At 48.8% G+C, this 16,813-nt stretch overlaps 1 protein-coding gene across 1 annotated transcript in view; it reads left to right on the plus strand.

Moving 5' to 3' along the window:
• The window catches only part of LOC140394178 (protein kinase C beta type), a 532,929-nt gene extending 518,208 nt beyond the window's left edge, over window positions 1-14,721 (plus strand). Inside the window, exon 17 of the mRNA XM_072481132.1 lies at window positions 11,940-14,721. Coding sequence (XP_072337233.1) covers window positions 11,940-12,092 — 153 coding nt within the window. The 3' untranslated portion in view covers window positions 12,093-14,721. The remainder of the gene's footprint in view (window positions 1-11,939) is intronic.
• Window positions 14,722-16,813: the final 2,092 nt, after the last annotated feature.

Raw genomic sequence — 16,813 nt, forward strand, 5'->3', positions numbered from 1 at the left:
GAAATAGTGTGAGAATGAGGTAGAAGATCATCCACTACCTAGTTGAATGGTACAGCACGGTTGGTCAAATGTCCTATTCCTGCTCCTATTTCCTATGTTTGTGTGATGTGCGGGGAGATCATACGGTTAATGAGTCAGTGATACTGTGCGATTCTTGGAAATAGAACCAAGTAAATTTCCAGGGTCAGCTGCAAGACAGTCCCATCACCAAGGGCCTTCCGCAAGACAGTCCCATCACCCAGGGCCTGTCGCAAGGCCGCCTGCCACCCAGGGCCTGCCGCAAGGCCGTCCCACAACCCAGGGCCTGCCGCAAGGCCGTTCCGCCACCCAGGGCCTGCCGCAAGGCCGTCCCGCCACCCAGGGCCTGCCGCAAGGCCGTCCCGCCACCCAGGGCCTGCCGCAAGGCCGTCCCGCCACCCAGGGCCTGCCGCAAGGCCGTCCCGCCACCCAGGGCCTGCCGCAAGGCCGTCCCGCCACCCAGGGCCTGCCGCAAGGCAGTCCGATAACCCAGGCTGGTATTTCCGGCCACTGACTGGCGTCGGGATTCAATCGTTCTGCCGATAGCACAACCCCACATGCGGGTTTCCCAGTGGCATGGGTTAGCTTCAATGGGAATTCACATTGACAGTGGCGGGAGCAAAGACTCCTACTGCCAGCGAACGGTGCGCTGACTCCCGCCGCAGAGAACCACATGGCTGGGAGCCCGGAGAATGTCACCCATGTGTCTGCCACCAGGCGTCCTGTTATCCAGTGTCTACCACCAGGCCGTCCCTTTACCCAGTGTCTGCCACCAGGCGTCCTGTTATCCAGTGTCTACCACCAGGCCGTCCCTTTACCCAGTGTCTACCACCAGGCAGTCCCGTTACCCAGTGTCTGTCACCAGGACGTCCCGTTACCCAGTGTCTACCACCAGGCAGTCCCGTTACCCAGTGTCTACCACCAGGCCGTCCCTTTACCCAGTGTCTGCCACCAGGACGTCCCGTTACCCAGTGTCTGCCACCAGGCCGTCCCGTAACTCAGTGTCTGCCACCAGGCCGTCCCGTTACCCAGTGTCTGCCACCAGGCCGTCCCGTTACCCAGTGTCTGCCACCAGGCCGTCCCGTTACCCAGTGTCTGCCACCAGGCCGTCCCGTTACCCAGTGTCTGCCACCAGGCTGCCCCGTTACCCAGTGTCTGCAACCAGGCTGCCCCGTTACCCAGTGTCTGCCACCAGGCCGTCCCGTTACCCAGTGTCTGCCACCAGGCCATCCCGTTACCCAGTGTCTGCCACCAGGCCGTCCAGTTATCCAGTGTCTGCCACCAGGCCGCCCCGTTACCCAGTGTCTGCCACCAGGCCGTCCCGTTACCCGGTGTCTGCCACCAGGCCGTCCCGTCACCCAGTGTCTGCCACCAGGCCGTCCCATTACCCAGTGTCTGCCACCAGGCTGTCCCATTACGCAGTGTCTGCCACCAGGCCGTCCCATTACCCAGTGTCTGCCACCAGGCAGTCCCGTTACCCAGTGTCTGCCACCAGGCCGTTCCGTTACCCAGTGTCTGCCACCAGGCCGTCCCGTTACCCAGTGTCTGCCACCAGGCCGTCCCGTTACCCAGTGTCTGCCACCAGGCCGTCCCGTTACCCAGTGTCTGCCACCAGGCTGCCACGTTACCCAGTGTCTGCCACCAGGCTGCCCCGTTACCCAGTGTCTGCCACCAGGCCATCCCGTTACCCAGTGTCTGCCACCAGGCTGCCCCGTTACCCAGTGTCTGCCACCAGGCTGCCCCGTTACCCAGTGTCTGCCACCAGGCCGTCCCGTTACCCGGTGTCTGCCACCAGGCCGTCCAGTTACCCAGTGTCTGCCACCAGGCCGTCCAGTTACCCAGTGTCTGCCACCAGGCCGTCCCGTTACCCAGTGTCTGCCACCAGGCCGTCCAGTTACCCAGTGTCTGCCACCAGGCCGTCCCGTTACCCGGTGTCTGCCACCAGGCCGTCCCGTTACCCAGTATCTGCCACCAGGCCGTCCCGTTACCCAGTGTCTGCCACCAGGCCGTCCAGTTACCCAGTGTCTGCCACCAGGCTGCCCCGTTACCCAGTGTCTGCCACTAGGCCACCCCGTTACCCAGTGTCTGCCACCAGGCCGTCCCGTTACCCAGTGTCTGCCACCAGGCCGTCCCGTTACCCAGTGTCTGCCACCAGGCCGTCCCGTTACCCAGTGTCTGCCACCAGGCCGTCCCGTTACCCAGTGTCTGCCACCAGGCTGCCACATTACCCAGTGTCTGCCACCAGGCTGCCCCGTTACCCAGTGTCTGCCACCAGGCCGTCCCGTTACCCAGTGTCTGCCACCAGGCCGTCCCGTTACCCAGTGTCTGCCACCAGGCATTCCCGTTACCCAGTGTCTGCCACCAGGCCGTCCCGTTACCCAGTGTCTGCCACCAGGCCGTCCCGTTACCCAGTGTCTGCCACCAGGCCGCCCCGTTACCCAGTGTCTGCCACCAGGCCGTCCCGTTACCCAGTGTCTGCCACCAGGCCGTCCCGTTACCCAGTATCTGCCACCAGGCCGTCCCGTTACCCAGTGTCTGCCACCAGGCCGTCCCGTTACCCAGTGTCTGCCACCAGGCCGTCCCGTTACCCAGTGTCTGCCACCAGGCCGTCCCGTTACCCAGTGTCTGCCACCAGGCCGCCCCGTTACCCAGTGTCTGCCACCAGGCCGTCCCGTTACCCATTGTCTGCCACCAGGCCGTCCCGTTACCCATTGTCTGCCACCAGGCCGTCCCGTTACCCAGTGTCTGCCATCAGGCCACCCCGTTATCCGGTGTCTGCCACCAGGCCGTCCCGTTACCCGGTGTCTGCCACCAGGCCGTCCCGTTACCCAGTGTCTGCCACCAGGCCATCCCATTACCCAGTGTCTGCCACCAGGCCGTCCCATTACCCAGTGTCTGCCACCAGGCCGCCCCGTTACCCAGTGTCTGCTACCAGGCCGTCCCGTTACCCAGTGTCTGCCACCAGGCCGTCCCGTTACCCAGTGTCTGCCACCAGGCCGTCCCGTTACCCAGTGTCTGCCACCAGGACGTCCCGTTACCCAGTGTCTGCCACCAGGCTGTCCCATTACCCAGTGTCTGCCACCAGGCCGTCCCGTTACCCAGTGTCTGCCACCAGGCCGTCCCGTTACCCAGTGTCTGCCACCAGGCTGTCCCATTACCCAGTGTCTGCCACCAGGCTGTCCCATTACCCAGTGTCTGCCACCAGGCCGTCCCGTTACCCAGTGTCTGCCACCAGGCCGTCCCGTTACCCAGTGTCTGCCACCAGGCCGTCCCGTTACCCAGTGTCTGCCACCAGGCCGTCCCATTACCCAGTGTCTGCCACCAGGCCGTCCCGTTACCCAGTGTCTGCCGCCAGCCGCCCCGTTACCCAGAGTCTGCCACCAGGCCGTCCCGTTACCCAGTGTCTGCCACCAGGTCGCCCCGTTACCCAGTGTCTGCCACCAGGCCGTCCCGTCACCCAGTGTCTGCCACCAGGCAGTCCCGTTACCCAGTGTCTGCCACCAGGCCGTCCCGTTACCCAGAGTCTGCCACCAGGCATTCCCGTCACCCAGTGTCTGCCACCAGGCATTCCCGTTACCCAGTGTCTGCCACCAGGCCGTCCCGTTACCCAGTGTCTGCCACCAGGCCGTCCCGTTACCCAGTGTCTGCCACCAGGCTGCCCCGTTACCCAGTGTCACTCCCAGACAGACGTATTACCCAATAATGTCCCCAGAAAGTCACAGTACTCGGTATCAGCTCCCAACCAATCACAGTACCTCAGAGCCAGCTTCCGGATAACCACATTAGTTGGCTCTCGGATAACCCATTACCCAGTATTTGCTAGTTTCCAGAGGGACCCATTGCCCCAGTCCTTGGGCCTGTTTAGCACAGGGCTAAAAGCAGACCAAGGCAAGCCAGCAGCACGGTTCAATTCCCGTAACAGCCTCCCCGAACAGGCGCCGGAATGTGGTGACTAGGGGCTTTTCACAGTAACTTCATTGAAGCCTACTTGTGACAATAAGCGATTTTCATTTCATTTCATTTCCTCAGTTAATTTGTTGGTCCACTAGCACTCACACAAACACTCAATTGATTGCAGTCTGAAATGTTACTTTCAGGTACTGCCCACTGCCAAGCGGCTCAGTGCTGAAATGTTTAGCAAGCCCAATTTTCAACTCTACTGCTCCCAGGAATAGAAGTTAATCAAAGACGGAACTGGCCATGAATATGGATCAATTATGTTTGTATTCAAGTTCATGAGAAATGCGGTAATTTTCAACCAGTTAAGACGTTTGACATAATACAGGACAGATATATTGTCCTCTAAATAGTACAGGTATTGCACGAATTGTGACTGAATTTTTGTGAGGGTTTGTCCGAATATCGATGGCCGATCTGGATAAATTATCATTTAAGCCACTTAAATGAAGAATGACTTCAGAATTCTGAGGTGCAGAGGGATCTAGGTATGCTCATGAATGAGTCAGAAAAGATAGTATGCAAGTACAGCGTGTGATCAAGAAGGCTAGTGGGATGTTATCCTTTACCACCAGAGGAATTGAACATGAAAGTAAGGATGTTAGACGATGGCATTGGTGACACCACAACTTGAATACTATGTTCAGTTTAGGTCTCTTTATTTAAGGAAGGATGCAAATACATTTTAGACGGTTCAGAGGAGGTTTACTAGATTGATAGCTGGAATGAGGGCAGGCAGAGGGACTTGTTTCCATTAAAGTTCAGAAGAGTGAGGGGTGACTTGACTGAAGTGTATATGATTCTGAATGCTATTGACGAGGTGGATGGGGAAACATTAAACTGAGGACTTTAAACTAAAGATTGGGGGGGAAGGGAAAGTCAGGGAACCAAGAGGTGAAGTAATCAGTGGGAAGCGTAGCTGCTTAGGAATACAAAAAAACACGAACAGACAAAACTCAAGAGTGGTTACGATTGTCCCCATCCCACAAAATATGACACAGTGTATGGAAAGGCTCAGTAAACCAAGGTCCACCACACTAAGAAAACAAAAAGGGACGGTCAATAGAGAATTAAAGGTGCTATATTTAAATGCGCGCAGTGTACGGAACAAGGTAGATGAGCTTGTGGCCCAGATTGTGACTGGCAGGTATGATGTGGTAGGCATCACAGAGACGTGGTTGTAGGGGGTTCAGGACTGGCATGTAAACATCCAGGGATTCACAACCTATCGAAAAGACAGGGAGGTGGGCAGAGGGGGCGGGGTTGCCTTGTTAATAAGGAATGAAATTAAATCAATAGCACTAAACGACATAGGGTCAGATGATGTGGAGTCTATGTGGGTAGAGTTGAGGAACCACAAAGGCAAAAAAACCATAATGGGAGTTATGTACAGGCCTCCTAACAGTGGTCAGGACCGGGGGCACAAAATGCACCACGAAATAGAAAGTGCATGTCAGAAAGGCAAGGTCACAGTGATCATGGGGGACTTCAATATGCAGGTGGACTGGGTAAATAATGCTGCCAGTGGACCCAAGGAAAGGGAATTCATTGAATGTTTACAGGAGGGCTTTTTGGAACAGCTTGTGATGGAGCCCACGAGGGAACAGGCCATTCTGGACTTAGTGTTATGTAATGAGCCAGACTTGATTAAAGATCTTAAAGTAAGGGAGCACTTAGGAGGCAGTGATCATAATATGGTCGAATTCAATCTCCAATTTGAAAGAAAGAAGGTAGAATCAGATGTAAAGGTGTTACAGTTAAATAAAGGTAACTACAGGGGCATGAGGGAGGAACTGACGAAAATCGACTGGGAGCAGAGCCGAGTGGGAAAGACAGTAGAACAACAATGGCAGGAGTTTCTGGGAGTAATTGAGGACACAGTACAGAGGTTCATCCCAAAGAAAAGGAAGGTTATCAGAGGGGGGATTAGGCAGCCATGGCTGACAAAGGAAGTTAGGGAATGCATCAAAGCAAAAGAGAAAGCCTATAATGTGGCAAAGAGTAGTGGGAAGTCAGAAGATTGGGAAGGCTACAAAAACAAACAGAGGATAACAAAGAGAGAAATAAGGAAAGAGAGGATCAAATATGAAGGTAGGCTAGCCAGTAACATTAGGAATGATAGTAAAAGTTTCTTTAAATACATTAAAAACAAACGGGAGGCAAAAGTTGACATTGGGCCGCTCCAAAATGACGCTGGTAATTTTGTGATGGGAGACGAGGAAATAGCTGAGGAACTAAATAAGTACTTTGCGTCAGTCTTCACCGTAGAAGACATGAGTAATATCCCAACAATTCCGGAGAGTCGGGGGCAGAGTTGAATATGGTAGCCATCACAAAGGAGAAAGTGCTAGAGAAACTAAAAGGTCTAAAAATTGATAAATCTCCGGGCCCAGATGGGCTACAGCCTAGCGTTCTAAAGGAGATAGCTGAAGAAATAGTGGAGGCGTTAGTTATGATTTTTCAAAAGTCACTGGAGTCAGGGAAAGTCCCAGAGGATTTGAAAATCACTGTTGTAACCCCCCTGTTCAAGAAGGGAACAAGGAAAAAGATGGAAAATTATAGGCCAATTAGCCTAACCTCGATTAGAACAAAGAACAAAGAAATGTACAGCACAGGAACAGGCCCTTCGGCCCTACAAGCCCGTGCCGACCATGCTGCCCGACTAACTACAATCTTCTACACTTCCTGGGTCCGTATCTCTCTATTCCCATCCTATTCACGTATTTGTCAAGATGCCCCTTAAATGTCACTATCGTCCCTGCTTCCACCACCTCCTCCGGTAGCGAGTTCCAGGCACACACTACCCTCTGTGTAAAAAAACTTGCCTCGTACATCTACTCTAAACCTTGCCCCTCTCACCTTAAACCTATGCCCCCTAGTAATTGACCCCTCTACCCTGGGGAAAAGCCTCTGACTATCCACTCTGTCTATGCCCCTCATAATTTTGTAGACCTCTATCAGGTCTCCCCTCAACCTCCTTCGTTCCAGTGAGAACAAACCGAGTTTATTCAACCGCTCCTCATAGCTAATGCCCTCCATACCAGGCAACATTCTGGTAAATCTCTTCTGCACCCTCTCTAAAGCCTCCACATCCTTCTGGTAGTGTGGCGACCAGAATTGAACACTATACTCCAAGTGTGGCCTAACTAAGGTTCTATACAGCTGCAACATGACTTGCCAATTCTTATACTCAATGCCCCGGCCAATGAAGGCAAGCATGCCGTATGCCTTCTTGACTACCTTCTCCACCTGTGTTGCCCCTTTCAATGACCTGTGGACCTGTACTCCTAGATCTCTTTGACTTTCAATACTCTTGAGGGTTCTACCATTCACTGTATATTCCCTACCTGCATTAGACCTTCCAAAATGCATTACCTCACATTTGTCCGGATTAAACTCCATCTGCCATCTCTCCGCCCAAGTCTCCAAACAATCTAAATCCTGCTGTATCCTCTGACAGTCCTCATCGCTATCCGCAATTCCACCAACCTTTGTGTCGTCTGCAAACTTACTAATCAGACCAGTTACATTTTCCTCCAAATCATTTATATATACTACAAAGAGCATAGGTCCCAGCACTGATCCCTGTGGAACACCACTGGTCACAGCCCTCCAATTAGAAAAGCATCCTTCCATTGCTACTCTCTGCCTTCTATGACCTAGCCAGTTCTGTATCCACCTTGCCAGCTCACCCCTGATCCCGTGTGACTTCACCTTTTGTACTAGTCTACCATGAGGACCTTATCAAAGGCCTTACTGAAGTCCATATAGACAACATCCACTGCCCTACCTGCATCAATCATCTTAGTGACCTCCTCGAAAAACTCTATCAAGTTAGTGAAACACGACCTTGCCTTCACAAAACCGTGCTGCCTCTCACTAATACGTCCATTTGCTTCCAAATGGGAGTAGATCCTGTCTCGAAGAACTCTCTCCAGTAATTTCCCTACCACTGAAGTAAGGCTCACCGGCCTGTAGTTCCCGGGATTATCCTTGCTACTCTTCTTAAACAGAGGAACAACATTGGCTATTCTCCAGTCCTCCGGGACATCCCCTGAAGACAGTGAGGATCCAAAGATTTCTGTCAAGGCCTCAGCAATTTCCTCTCCAGCCTCCTTCAGTATTCTGGGGTAGATCCCATCAGGCCCTGGGGACTTATCTACCTTAATATTTTTTAAGACACCCAACACCTCGTCTTTTTGGATCTCAATGTGACTAAGGCTATCTACACACCCTTCTCCAGACTCAACATCTACCAATTTCTTCTCTTTGGTGAATACTGATGCAAAGTATTCATTCTCCAGACTCAACATCTACCAATTTCTTCTCTTTGGTGAATACTGATGCAAAGTATTCATTTAGTACCTCGCCCATTTCCTCTGGCTCCACACATAGATTCCCTTGCCTATCCTTCAGTGGGCCAACCCTTTTCCTGGCTACCCTATTGCTTTTTATGTACGTGTAAAAAGCCTTGGTATTTTCCTTAACCCTATTTGCCAATGACTTTTTGTGACCCCTTCTAGCCCTCCTGACTCCTTGCTTAAGTTCCTTCCTACTTTCCTTATATTCCACGCAGGCTTCATCTGTTCCTAGCCTTTTAGCCCTGACAAATGCCTCCTTTTTCTTTTTGATGAGGCCTACAATATCTCTTGTTATCCAAGGTTCCCGAAAATTGCCGTATTTATCCTTCTTCCTCACAGGAACATGCCGATCCTGAATTCCTTTCAACTGACACTTGAAAGCCTCCCACATGTCAGATGTTGATTTGCCCTCAAACATCCGCCCCCAATCTATGTTCTTCAGTTCCCGCCTAATATTGTTATAATTAGCCTTCCCCCAATTTAGCACATTCATCCTAGGACCACTCTTATACTTGTCCACCAGTACTTTAAAACTTACTGAATTGTGGTCACTGTTACCGAAATGCTCCCCTACTGAAACATCTACCACCTGGCCGGGCTCATTCCCCAACACCAGGTCCAGTACCGCCCCTTCCCTAGTTGGACTGTCTACATATTGTTTTAAGAAGCCTTCCTGGATGCTCCTTACAAACTCCGCCCCGTCTAAGCCCCTGGCACTAAGTGAGTCCCAGTCAATATTGGGGAAGTTGAAGTCTCCTATCACCACAACCCTGTTGTTTTTACTCTTTTCCAAAATCTGTCTACCTATCTGCTCCTCTATCTCCCGCTGGCTGTTGGGAGGCCTGTAGTAAACCCCCAACATTGTGACTGCACCCTTCTTATTCCTGATCTCTACCCATATAGCCTCACTGCCCTCTGAGGTGTCCTCCCGCAGTACAGCTGTGATATTCTCCCGAACCAGTAGCGCAACTCCGCCTCCCCTTTTACATCCCCCTCTATCCCGCCTGAAACATCTAAATCCTGGAACGTTTAGCTGCCAATCCTGCCCTTCCCTCAACCAGGTCTCTGTAATGGCAACAACATCATAGTTCCAAGTACTAATCCGAGCTCTAAGTTCATCTGCCTTACCCGTAATACTTCTTGCATTAAAACATATGCACTTCAGGCCACCAGACCCGCTGTGTTCAGCAACTTCTCCCTGTCTGCTCTGCCTCAGAGCCCCACTGTCCCTATTCCCTAGTTCTCCCTCAATGCTCTCACCTTCTGACCTATTGCTCCCGTGCCCACCCCCCTGCCATACTAGTTTAAACCCTCCCGTGTGACACTAGCAAACCTCGCGGCCAGGATATTTATGCCTCTCCGGTTTAGATGCAACCCGTCCTTCTTATATAGGTCACACCTGCCCCGGAAGAGCTCCCAGTGGTCCAGATAACGGAAACCCTCCCTCCTACACCAGCTGTTTAGCCATGTGTTTAGCTGCTCTATCTTCCTATTTCTAGCCTCACTGGCACGTGGCACAGGGAGTAATCCCGAGATTACAACCCTCGAGGTCCTGTCTTTTAACTTTCTGCCAAGCTCCCTGAACTCCTGCTGCAGGACCTCATGCCCCTTCCTGCCTATGTCGTTAGTACCAATATGTACAACGGTTGTTGGCAAGATTCTAGAATCCATTGTTAAGGATGAGATTTCTAAATTCTTGCAAGTGCAGGGTCGGATTAGGACAAGTCAGCATGGATTTAGTAAGGGGAGGTCGTGCCTGACAAACCTGTTAGAGTTCTTTGAAGAGATAACAAATAGGTTAGACCAAGGAGAGCCAATGGATGTTATCTATCTTGACTTCCAAAAGGCCTTTGATAAGGTGCCTCACGGGAGACTGCTGTGTAAAATAAGGGCCCATGGTATTCGAGGCAAGGTACTAACGTGGATTGACGATTGGCTGTCAGGCAGAAGGCAGAGAGTTGGGATAAAAGGTTCTTTTTCGGAATGGCAACCGGTGACGAGTGGTGTCCCGCAGGGTTCAGTGTTGGGGCCACAGCTGTTCTCTTTATATATTAACGATCTAGATGACGGGACTGAGGGCATTCTGGCTAAGTTTGCCGATGATACAAAGATAGGTGGAGGGGCAGGTAGTATGGAGGAGGTGGGGAGGCTGCAGAAAGATTTAGACAGTTTAGGAGAGTGGTCCAAGAAATGGCTGATGAAATTCAACGTGGGCAAGTGCGAGGTCTTGCACTTTGGAAAAAAGAATAGAGGCGTGGACTATTTTCTAAACGGTGACAAAATTCATAATGCTGAAGTGCAAAGGGACTTGGGAGTCCTAGTCCAGGATTCTCTAAAGGTAAACTTGCAGGTTGAGTCCGTAATTAAGAAAGCAAATTCAATGCTGTCATTCATCTCAAGAGGCTTGGAATATAAAAGCAGGGATGTACTTCTGAAGCTTTATAAAGCATTAGTTAGGCCCCATTTAGAATACTGTGAGCAATTTTGGGCCCCACACCTCAGGAAGGACATACTGGCACTGGAGCGGGTCCAGCGGAGATTCACACGGATGATCCCAGGAATGGTAGGCCTAACATACGATGAACGTCTGAGGATCCTGGGATTATATTCATTGGAGTTTAGGAGGTTGAGGGGAGATCTAATAGAAACTTACAAGATAATGAATGGCTTAGATAGGGTGGATGTAGGGAAGTTGTTCCCATTAGCAGGGGAGACTAGGACCCGGGGGCACAGCCTTAGAATAAAAGGGAGTCACTTTAGAACAGAGATGAGGAGAAATTTCTTCAGCCAGAGAGTGGTGGGTCTGTGGAATTCATTGCCACAGAGGGTGGTGGAGGCCGGGACGTTGAGTGTCTTTAAGACAGAAGTTGATAAATTCTTGATTTCTCGAGGAATTAAGGGCTATGGAGAGAGAGCGGGTAAATGGAGTTGAAATCAGCCATGATTGAATGGTGGAGTGGACTGGATGGGCCGAATGGCCTTCCGCTCCTATGTCTTATGGTCTTATGAAAAGGGTGTTTCCTCTTTGGGATGTGCCCAGGGTTAGGGGGCACTGTTTTAAAATTTGGGGTCATCCTTCTCGGGCAGAGATCAGGATAATTCTTTCTAATCAAAGGGTTGTGTGATTTTGGAACTCTCTACCTCAGAAGACAGTGGAAGTGAAGTCATTGAATATTATCAAGGCAGAGGTAGATAGATTCTTGTTAGGCAAGGGGGTGAAAGGTTATGGGGGGAGGGGGGCTCCAGGGACCGATTGGCCCATTTCTGCTCTTCACGTGCAAGGTGTTGATGCAATTATGGTGAGAGCTCGGGAGGATAATAAGACCACCTTTTTAACAGAGATGGTCACTCATAGCGCAATTTGATGTTACCCACCTTGGTTTGTGTCGTTTTGCAGAGTGGGCCTTGCACCTGGTCTATAGGTCGATGTTTATTTGAGTCCTGGTCTCCCTGGCTCCCTTTATGAGGGGAGGTTCCTGCAGCGACGGATAAACGGTGGAGAATTACACTGTCATCTGACGGTGAGACAGCAGTAAATCCTGTTGCCAAACACATGTTGCAAAAGCGCATTTACTGAAAATTCTTTTTTTATTCTCCTGACAGAAAAATCACAGAGACACCGGCAACTTTGACCGTGAATTCACGCGCCAGCCTGTGGAGCTCACACCCACTGACAAACTCTTCATCATGAACCTGGATCAGAATGAATTTGCAGGATTTTCTTATGTGAATCCTGAATTTGTTATTCAGGTTTAAGGAATCGGGTGAAGGCTTATTTCTTCAAAGCTGCAGTTGTACTTTTAATCCGAAACACAGAACACAAATGTTTTCAAATATCGATCTTCCTTCCTCCAGACCCCGAGTTCAACATGAGGTTTTAATACAGCGCCACTCGACATTTTATACCTGATTCTCTGTCTCGGTGATTGTAAATAATAATCGGATAGTGGCCAGAATCGCAGAGACATGTGAAATAAACAAATGGACATTGGAACGTGAATTCTGACCTGTTGCTGATCCCAAATCCCGACAGGCAGAATAGGGGAAGGCAGGGTGAAGAATCAGGGCCTGGTGATGACTAAAATCAATGCAAAACTTTAATTTCTAAAGTAGCCACCGTTCAATGGAACATTGAGAGATCTGCACTGGCAGTGGTACCTATCTCCAGAGCCCAGGTGAATGTTGGAGCTGGAATAAGAAGAGTCGTTCTGGAAGGATCTTGTAAGCAACATACCTAGAAATTCAGGCCAGTGCAAAGTGGGTGTAGACAACAATATCTGGCGCACGCCCAACTTACATGAAAGCAGTGAATGCCCACTTGGGAGGGGGGGGGGCAGGTAGGGGGCCCTGTGGGCAAAGAGGTTTCAAGCCACTGCATTCAGAGCTGCTCAATCTTGCACAGGGAGCGGCAAACAGACCTCAGACCCCTTATTTGCATATGTAAAAGGCTAACGCCTGTTTTGGGCCTGAGCCCTTGGATGCCTGCACGAATATGGCAGCTGGCGCACTTGCAACTTGTAATGAGCGTGTGCTTTCTGCCTGCCTAACACCCAAATAATGCCAACTGTACCCCATAAGACACTTTAAGTGGGGGGGGAATTAATTCACATTTCAAAAACATTTTTGATATTGTATTTACAGCTATATCAAGCAAAAATATATTTAAAACTTTACCAAGAGTATGCACTTCCTGTTAGCATCACGGTTATTTTTCTCTCATTTCAGCCATCACACTTTGATGGTTGCCACCCAGTAAACAGCAGCAAATCAGAATAAGGCTGGAAACATGTGAATCAAACACAAGGCAATCAGTCAATGGCTAATCGGGAGGTCTGCCAGTAACAGGTGAAAGGTGTTGCATATAATTTGTCTATTTTCACTCAATTTGTTGAACCATGAAATTGTGCTGGTCGGTCTAGTATCCACCCCCGTCCCCGTACTGAGGGGAGGGTACCCTGTTTCTCCAACACAAAATTAGTGTTTGTAGCGTTTGGCCTTGTGTATATTTTTTACTGTTTTAATAAAAAGATATGGCAGGTCTGGTTCTCCTACACCTAAAATACTTGATTGTTATTTGAAGTGTTCCCCCCCCCCCCACACCTCCTTGGATACTACCATAATTGTGTAATGAAGTCCCTCTTCCTTTCATTAACTACCACTGAGACCAACCAGCAGAAAGAACTCCAATATTAAAGATGTTTTCTGTAAGATCTTGTAATTTATTTTAATTTAATCAAATTCTTTGGTTTATAGCCTATATTTGGATACAATAGTATAATGGCCAATGTTACGGACTAGTAAACCAATGCTTTGGACTAATTATCCAGGGTACAAGAGTTCAAGATTCCACAATGCAATCTTCACTTATCTGAATTGAACCTGGTTCTCCCATCAGTCCTACCCTGAACGTGTGGATGAAGCAAGTTTATGGGCTGAGATACATTCAGATGTTGAATAAGGAACAATTTTTTTAAAAGGATATTAGCATAGTTGATTCAATGTTCAAAATTCCACAGCCTTTGAGGCTTCATAATTGATTTCCAGATAGGTTATGTGTGGCTCTGGGTGCAAATATTGAGAAAATTCAAGCAATCATGTGGGCAGCACGGTAGCATTGTGGATAGCACAATTGCTTCACAGCTCCAGGGTCCCAGGTTCGATTCCGGCTTGGGTCACTGTCTGTGCGGAGTCTGCACATCCACCCCGTGTGTGCGTGGGTTTCCTCCGGGTGCTCCGGTTTCCTCCCACAGTCCAAAGATGTGCAGGTTAGGTGGATTGGCCATGATAGATTGCCCTTAGTGTCCAAAATTGCCCTTAATGTTGGGTGGGGTTACTGGGATATGGGGATAGGGTGGAGGTGTTGACCTTGGGTAGGGTGCTCTTTTCAAGAGCTGGTGCAGACTCAATGGGTCGAATGGCCTCCTTCTGCACTGTAAATTCTATGATAATCTTAAGGTATGGGACTTGGTGCTAAGGACAGCTTTGGGGTAAAAATTAATGGGCAATGAAAAGAGAATGAGACAAGGTTAACCATGGATGAATTAAGTCTAAAGTTTTAAGAAGTGTCTTCCATATTATGGATGTAAATGTTTTCTGTTCAGTTACATCTCATGGAGTGTAATGTCCTTGAAGGTTTCTTTCATTGTGACGTCTATGCATCTCCTTTTTCACAGGATCACAGAGTGTTCGTACAGTTGATAGCAAATAAATTAATGTGTTTTGAAGCTTGCCAAAAATTAAACAAAAATGTATTGCAATAATTACTGGATGAATTGATTTGCATGACTTATGTGTCCGTCTCTGTTGTTGGCAGAATGTTCATGCACGAATGCTTCCAAAATGTTGAGTTCTATCGCAAACAATGAAATAAAATTCCATAATGAAACATTTGCAACAAAGTCTGGAGTATTCACTCAAGGTAGAGAGCCTTCACCTGGTGGGACTAACTACAATCACGTGACATCAGTATTGGTCTGAATATGGCAATGCTTTAACATGACTTCTGCTGAATTAACTTTGTCTCTCAATGAATCGAGGCATATTACACAAATGGTACAAGCAATCGGGCTAAATTGGTCACCATATACCTGAGTAACAAGTTAGCACTCAGTGTTGGTTAAATAATTTCCCCCTCAGCTTTGACTGCATATTGAGGCAATTAAAGTCTCCTCTCTTCAGGCTGTGGTCAGTTTCAGCCAGCTCCTGTCGAAAGAGGTCCAAAGCACAAAGATATTCCCAATGTTACACTGGTTCCAGTGAGAGCACCTGATTGAGGGTGAATGTAGTTACTTATGTTACACCACAAAATAATAGGATTCACATTATAATGTGTAGATTGTCACAGATTTATTAAAAATGTGATAACTATTATTGACAGCAACACGCACAGCAAAATGCTGTGCGGTCACCATTGAATCCACATCTCAACAACAATATTGGAAACAGGTGAGCGCCACATTGCATTCTGAAGTCTCAGTTCCAGAAATATCTATTGTTTTTCCCAATATTGCCACGTTTTCTTAGTTCCCAATATTCCTTTCAGTGACTTCTATTTTACACATCCTGATAGATCAGTCAATCAAACCCTTGAGCTGAAGAGCACTAAATAAATTCAAGAACTAGCAAAGGTATTCTAACACTCCTATGCATATATTACTTTTCTATCATCCAAGACAGAATTCTTTTTAACATGTCACCTTGCTAGGTGGCCTTCGACAATACAAATACTGTCAGCTTTGCAGACATCTAACCATAAGACTGCAGTGTTCAATTAAATTTAAAAGGGTAATAGTCTACAAGGGTGCCTGCTAATCTCTCCGTATATCTACTGGTCACCCGAAAGTCTCCGAAGATATTGTTGTGGCACTTGTCTGTATCAAAGGGATAATCAAACATTTTTTATTCAGTGATGGGATGTGGGCATAGCCGGTTAGGCCACCCCTAATTGCCCTTGCGAAGGTGGTGATGAGCTGCCTTTCTGTATCACTGCAGTCCATGTGATGTAGGAACACCCACAATGCTGTTTAGGAGGAAGTTCTAGGATTTTGACCCAGTGACAGTGAAGAAATGATATATTCCCAAGTCAGGATGGTGTGGCTTCGAGGAGAGCTTCCACCTGGTGATGTTTCCCATGCATCTGCTGCCCATGTCTTAGATTGTCACAGTTGTGGGTTTGGAAGGTGCTGACTAAGGAGCCTTGGTAAGTTCCTGCAGGGTTTCTTGCAGATGGTGCATACTGCTGCCACTGTGCTTCAGTGGAAATATTGTTTATTAAACAATCAACAGTAACAAAGATTTGAAAATCAACTACATAACATTCCACATGTCACACTAACCATCAAACAACTAGGAAACATCACCATTCCATATTGGTACCAATACAAAGCTCTATCAGCTCATTTTCACAAGAAAATCAAACACACGGTATCACCCCTCCTCAACAGAAACGGAGGAAAAGCCTGAGAATGTGTTATGTCCAGAACTTTGCCGTAGAAATGATCTGTCCATCAATGTGTTACTCGTTCCACGTATCAGTGCCATTCTCCATCCAGGAGCTGCAGCTGTGCAGGCCCTCCCAAATGGTCCAGTCTCACCTGAACTAGATCCTGGCATCCACATATTCCACTGGCACTGGTGCAGTTGAACATCCGTGACATCCAGCGTGTTTAACCAGTGGTGACGAGCCAGTTACATGCAGCATTCACCACATCAGCAACAAAAGCATCAGCAATCTGCGAAAGCATTTCTTCAAATGGCCCATTTGGAACAATGTCGTGCACCAGGTTCTGCAGCGTTTTCTTGCTTCAAACCGGATTACCTTCTGGACTCTTGTGTCTCCCTGAGCCTGGTGTTCCAAGACCCAGGTACATTGGAAAAAGTTTTCCTTTTTGGCCATAGAGGTGAATGTTTGTGGATGAGGGAACCAATCAAGCAGGCTGCTTGGTTCTGGATAGTGTCGATATCTTGAGTGTTGGTGG

Source organism: Scyliorhinus torazame, chromosome 17 (genome assembly GCF_047496885.1).
Source record: "Scyliorhinus torazame isolate Kashiwa2021f chromosome 17, sScyTor2.1, whole genome shotgun sequence".
In the NCBI taxonomy this organism is placed as follows: domain Eukaryota; kingdom Metazoa; phylum Chordata; class Chondrichthyes; order Carcharhiniformes; family Scyliorhinidae; genus Scyliorhinus; species Scyliorhinus torazame.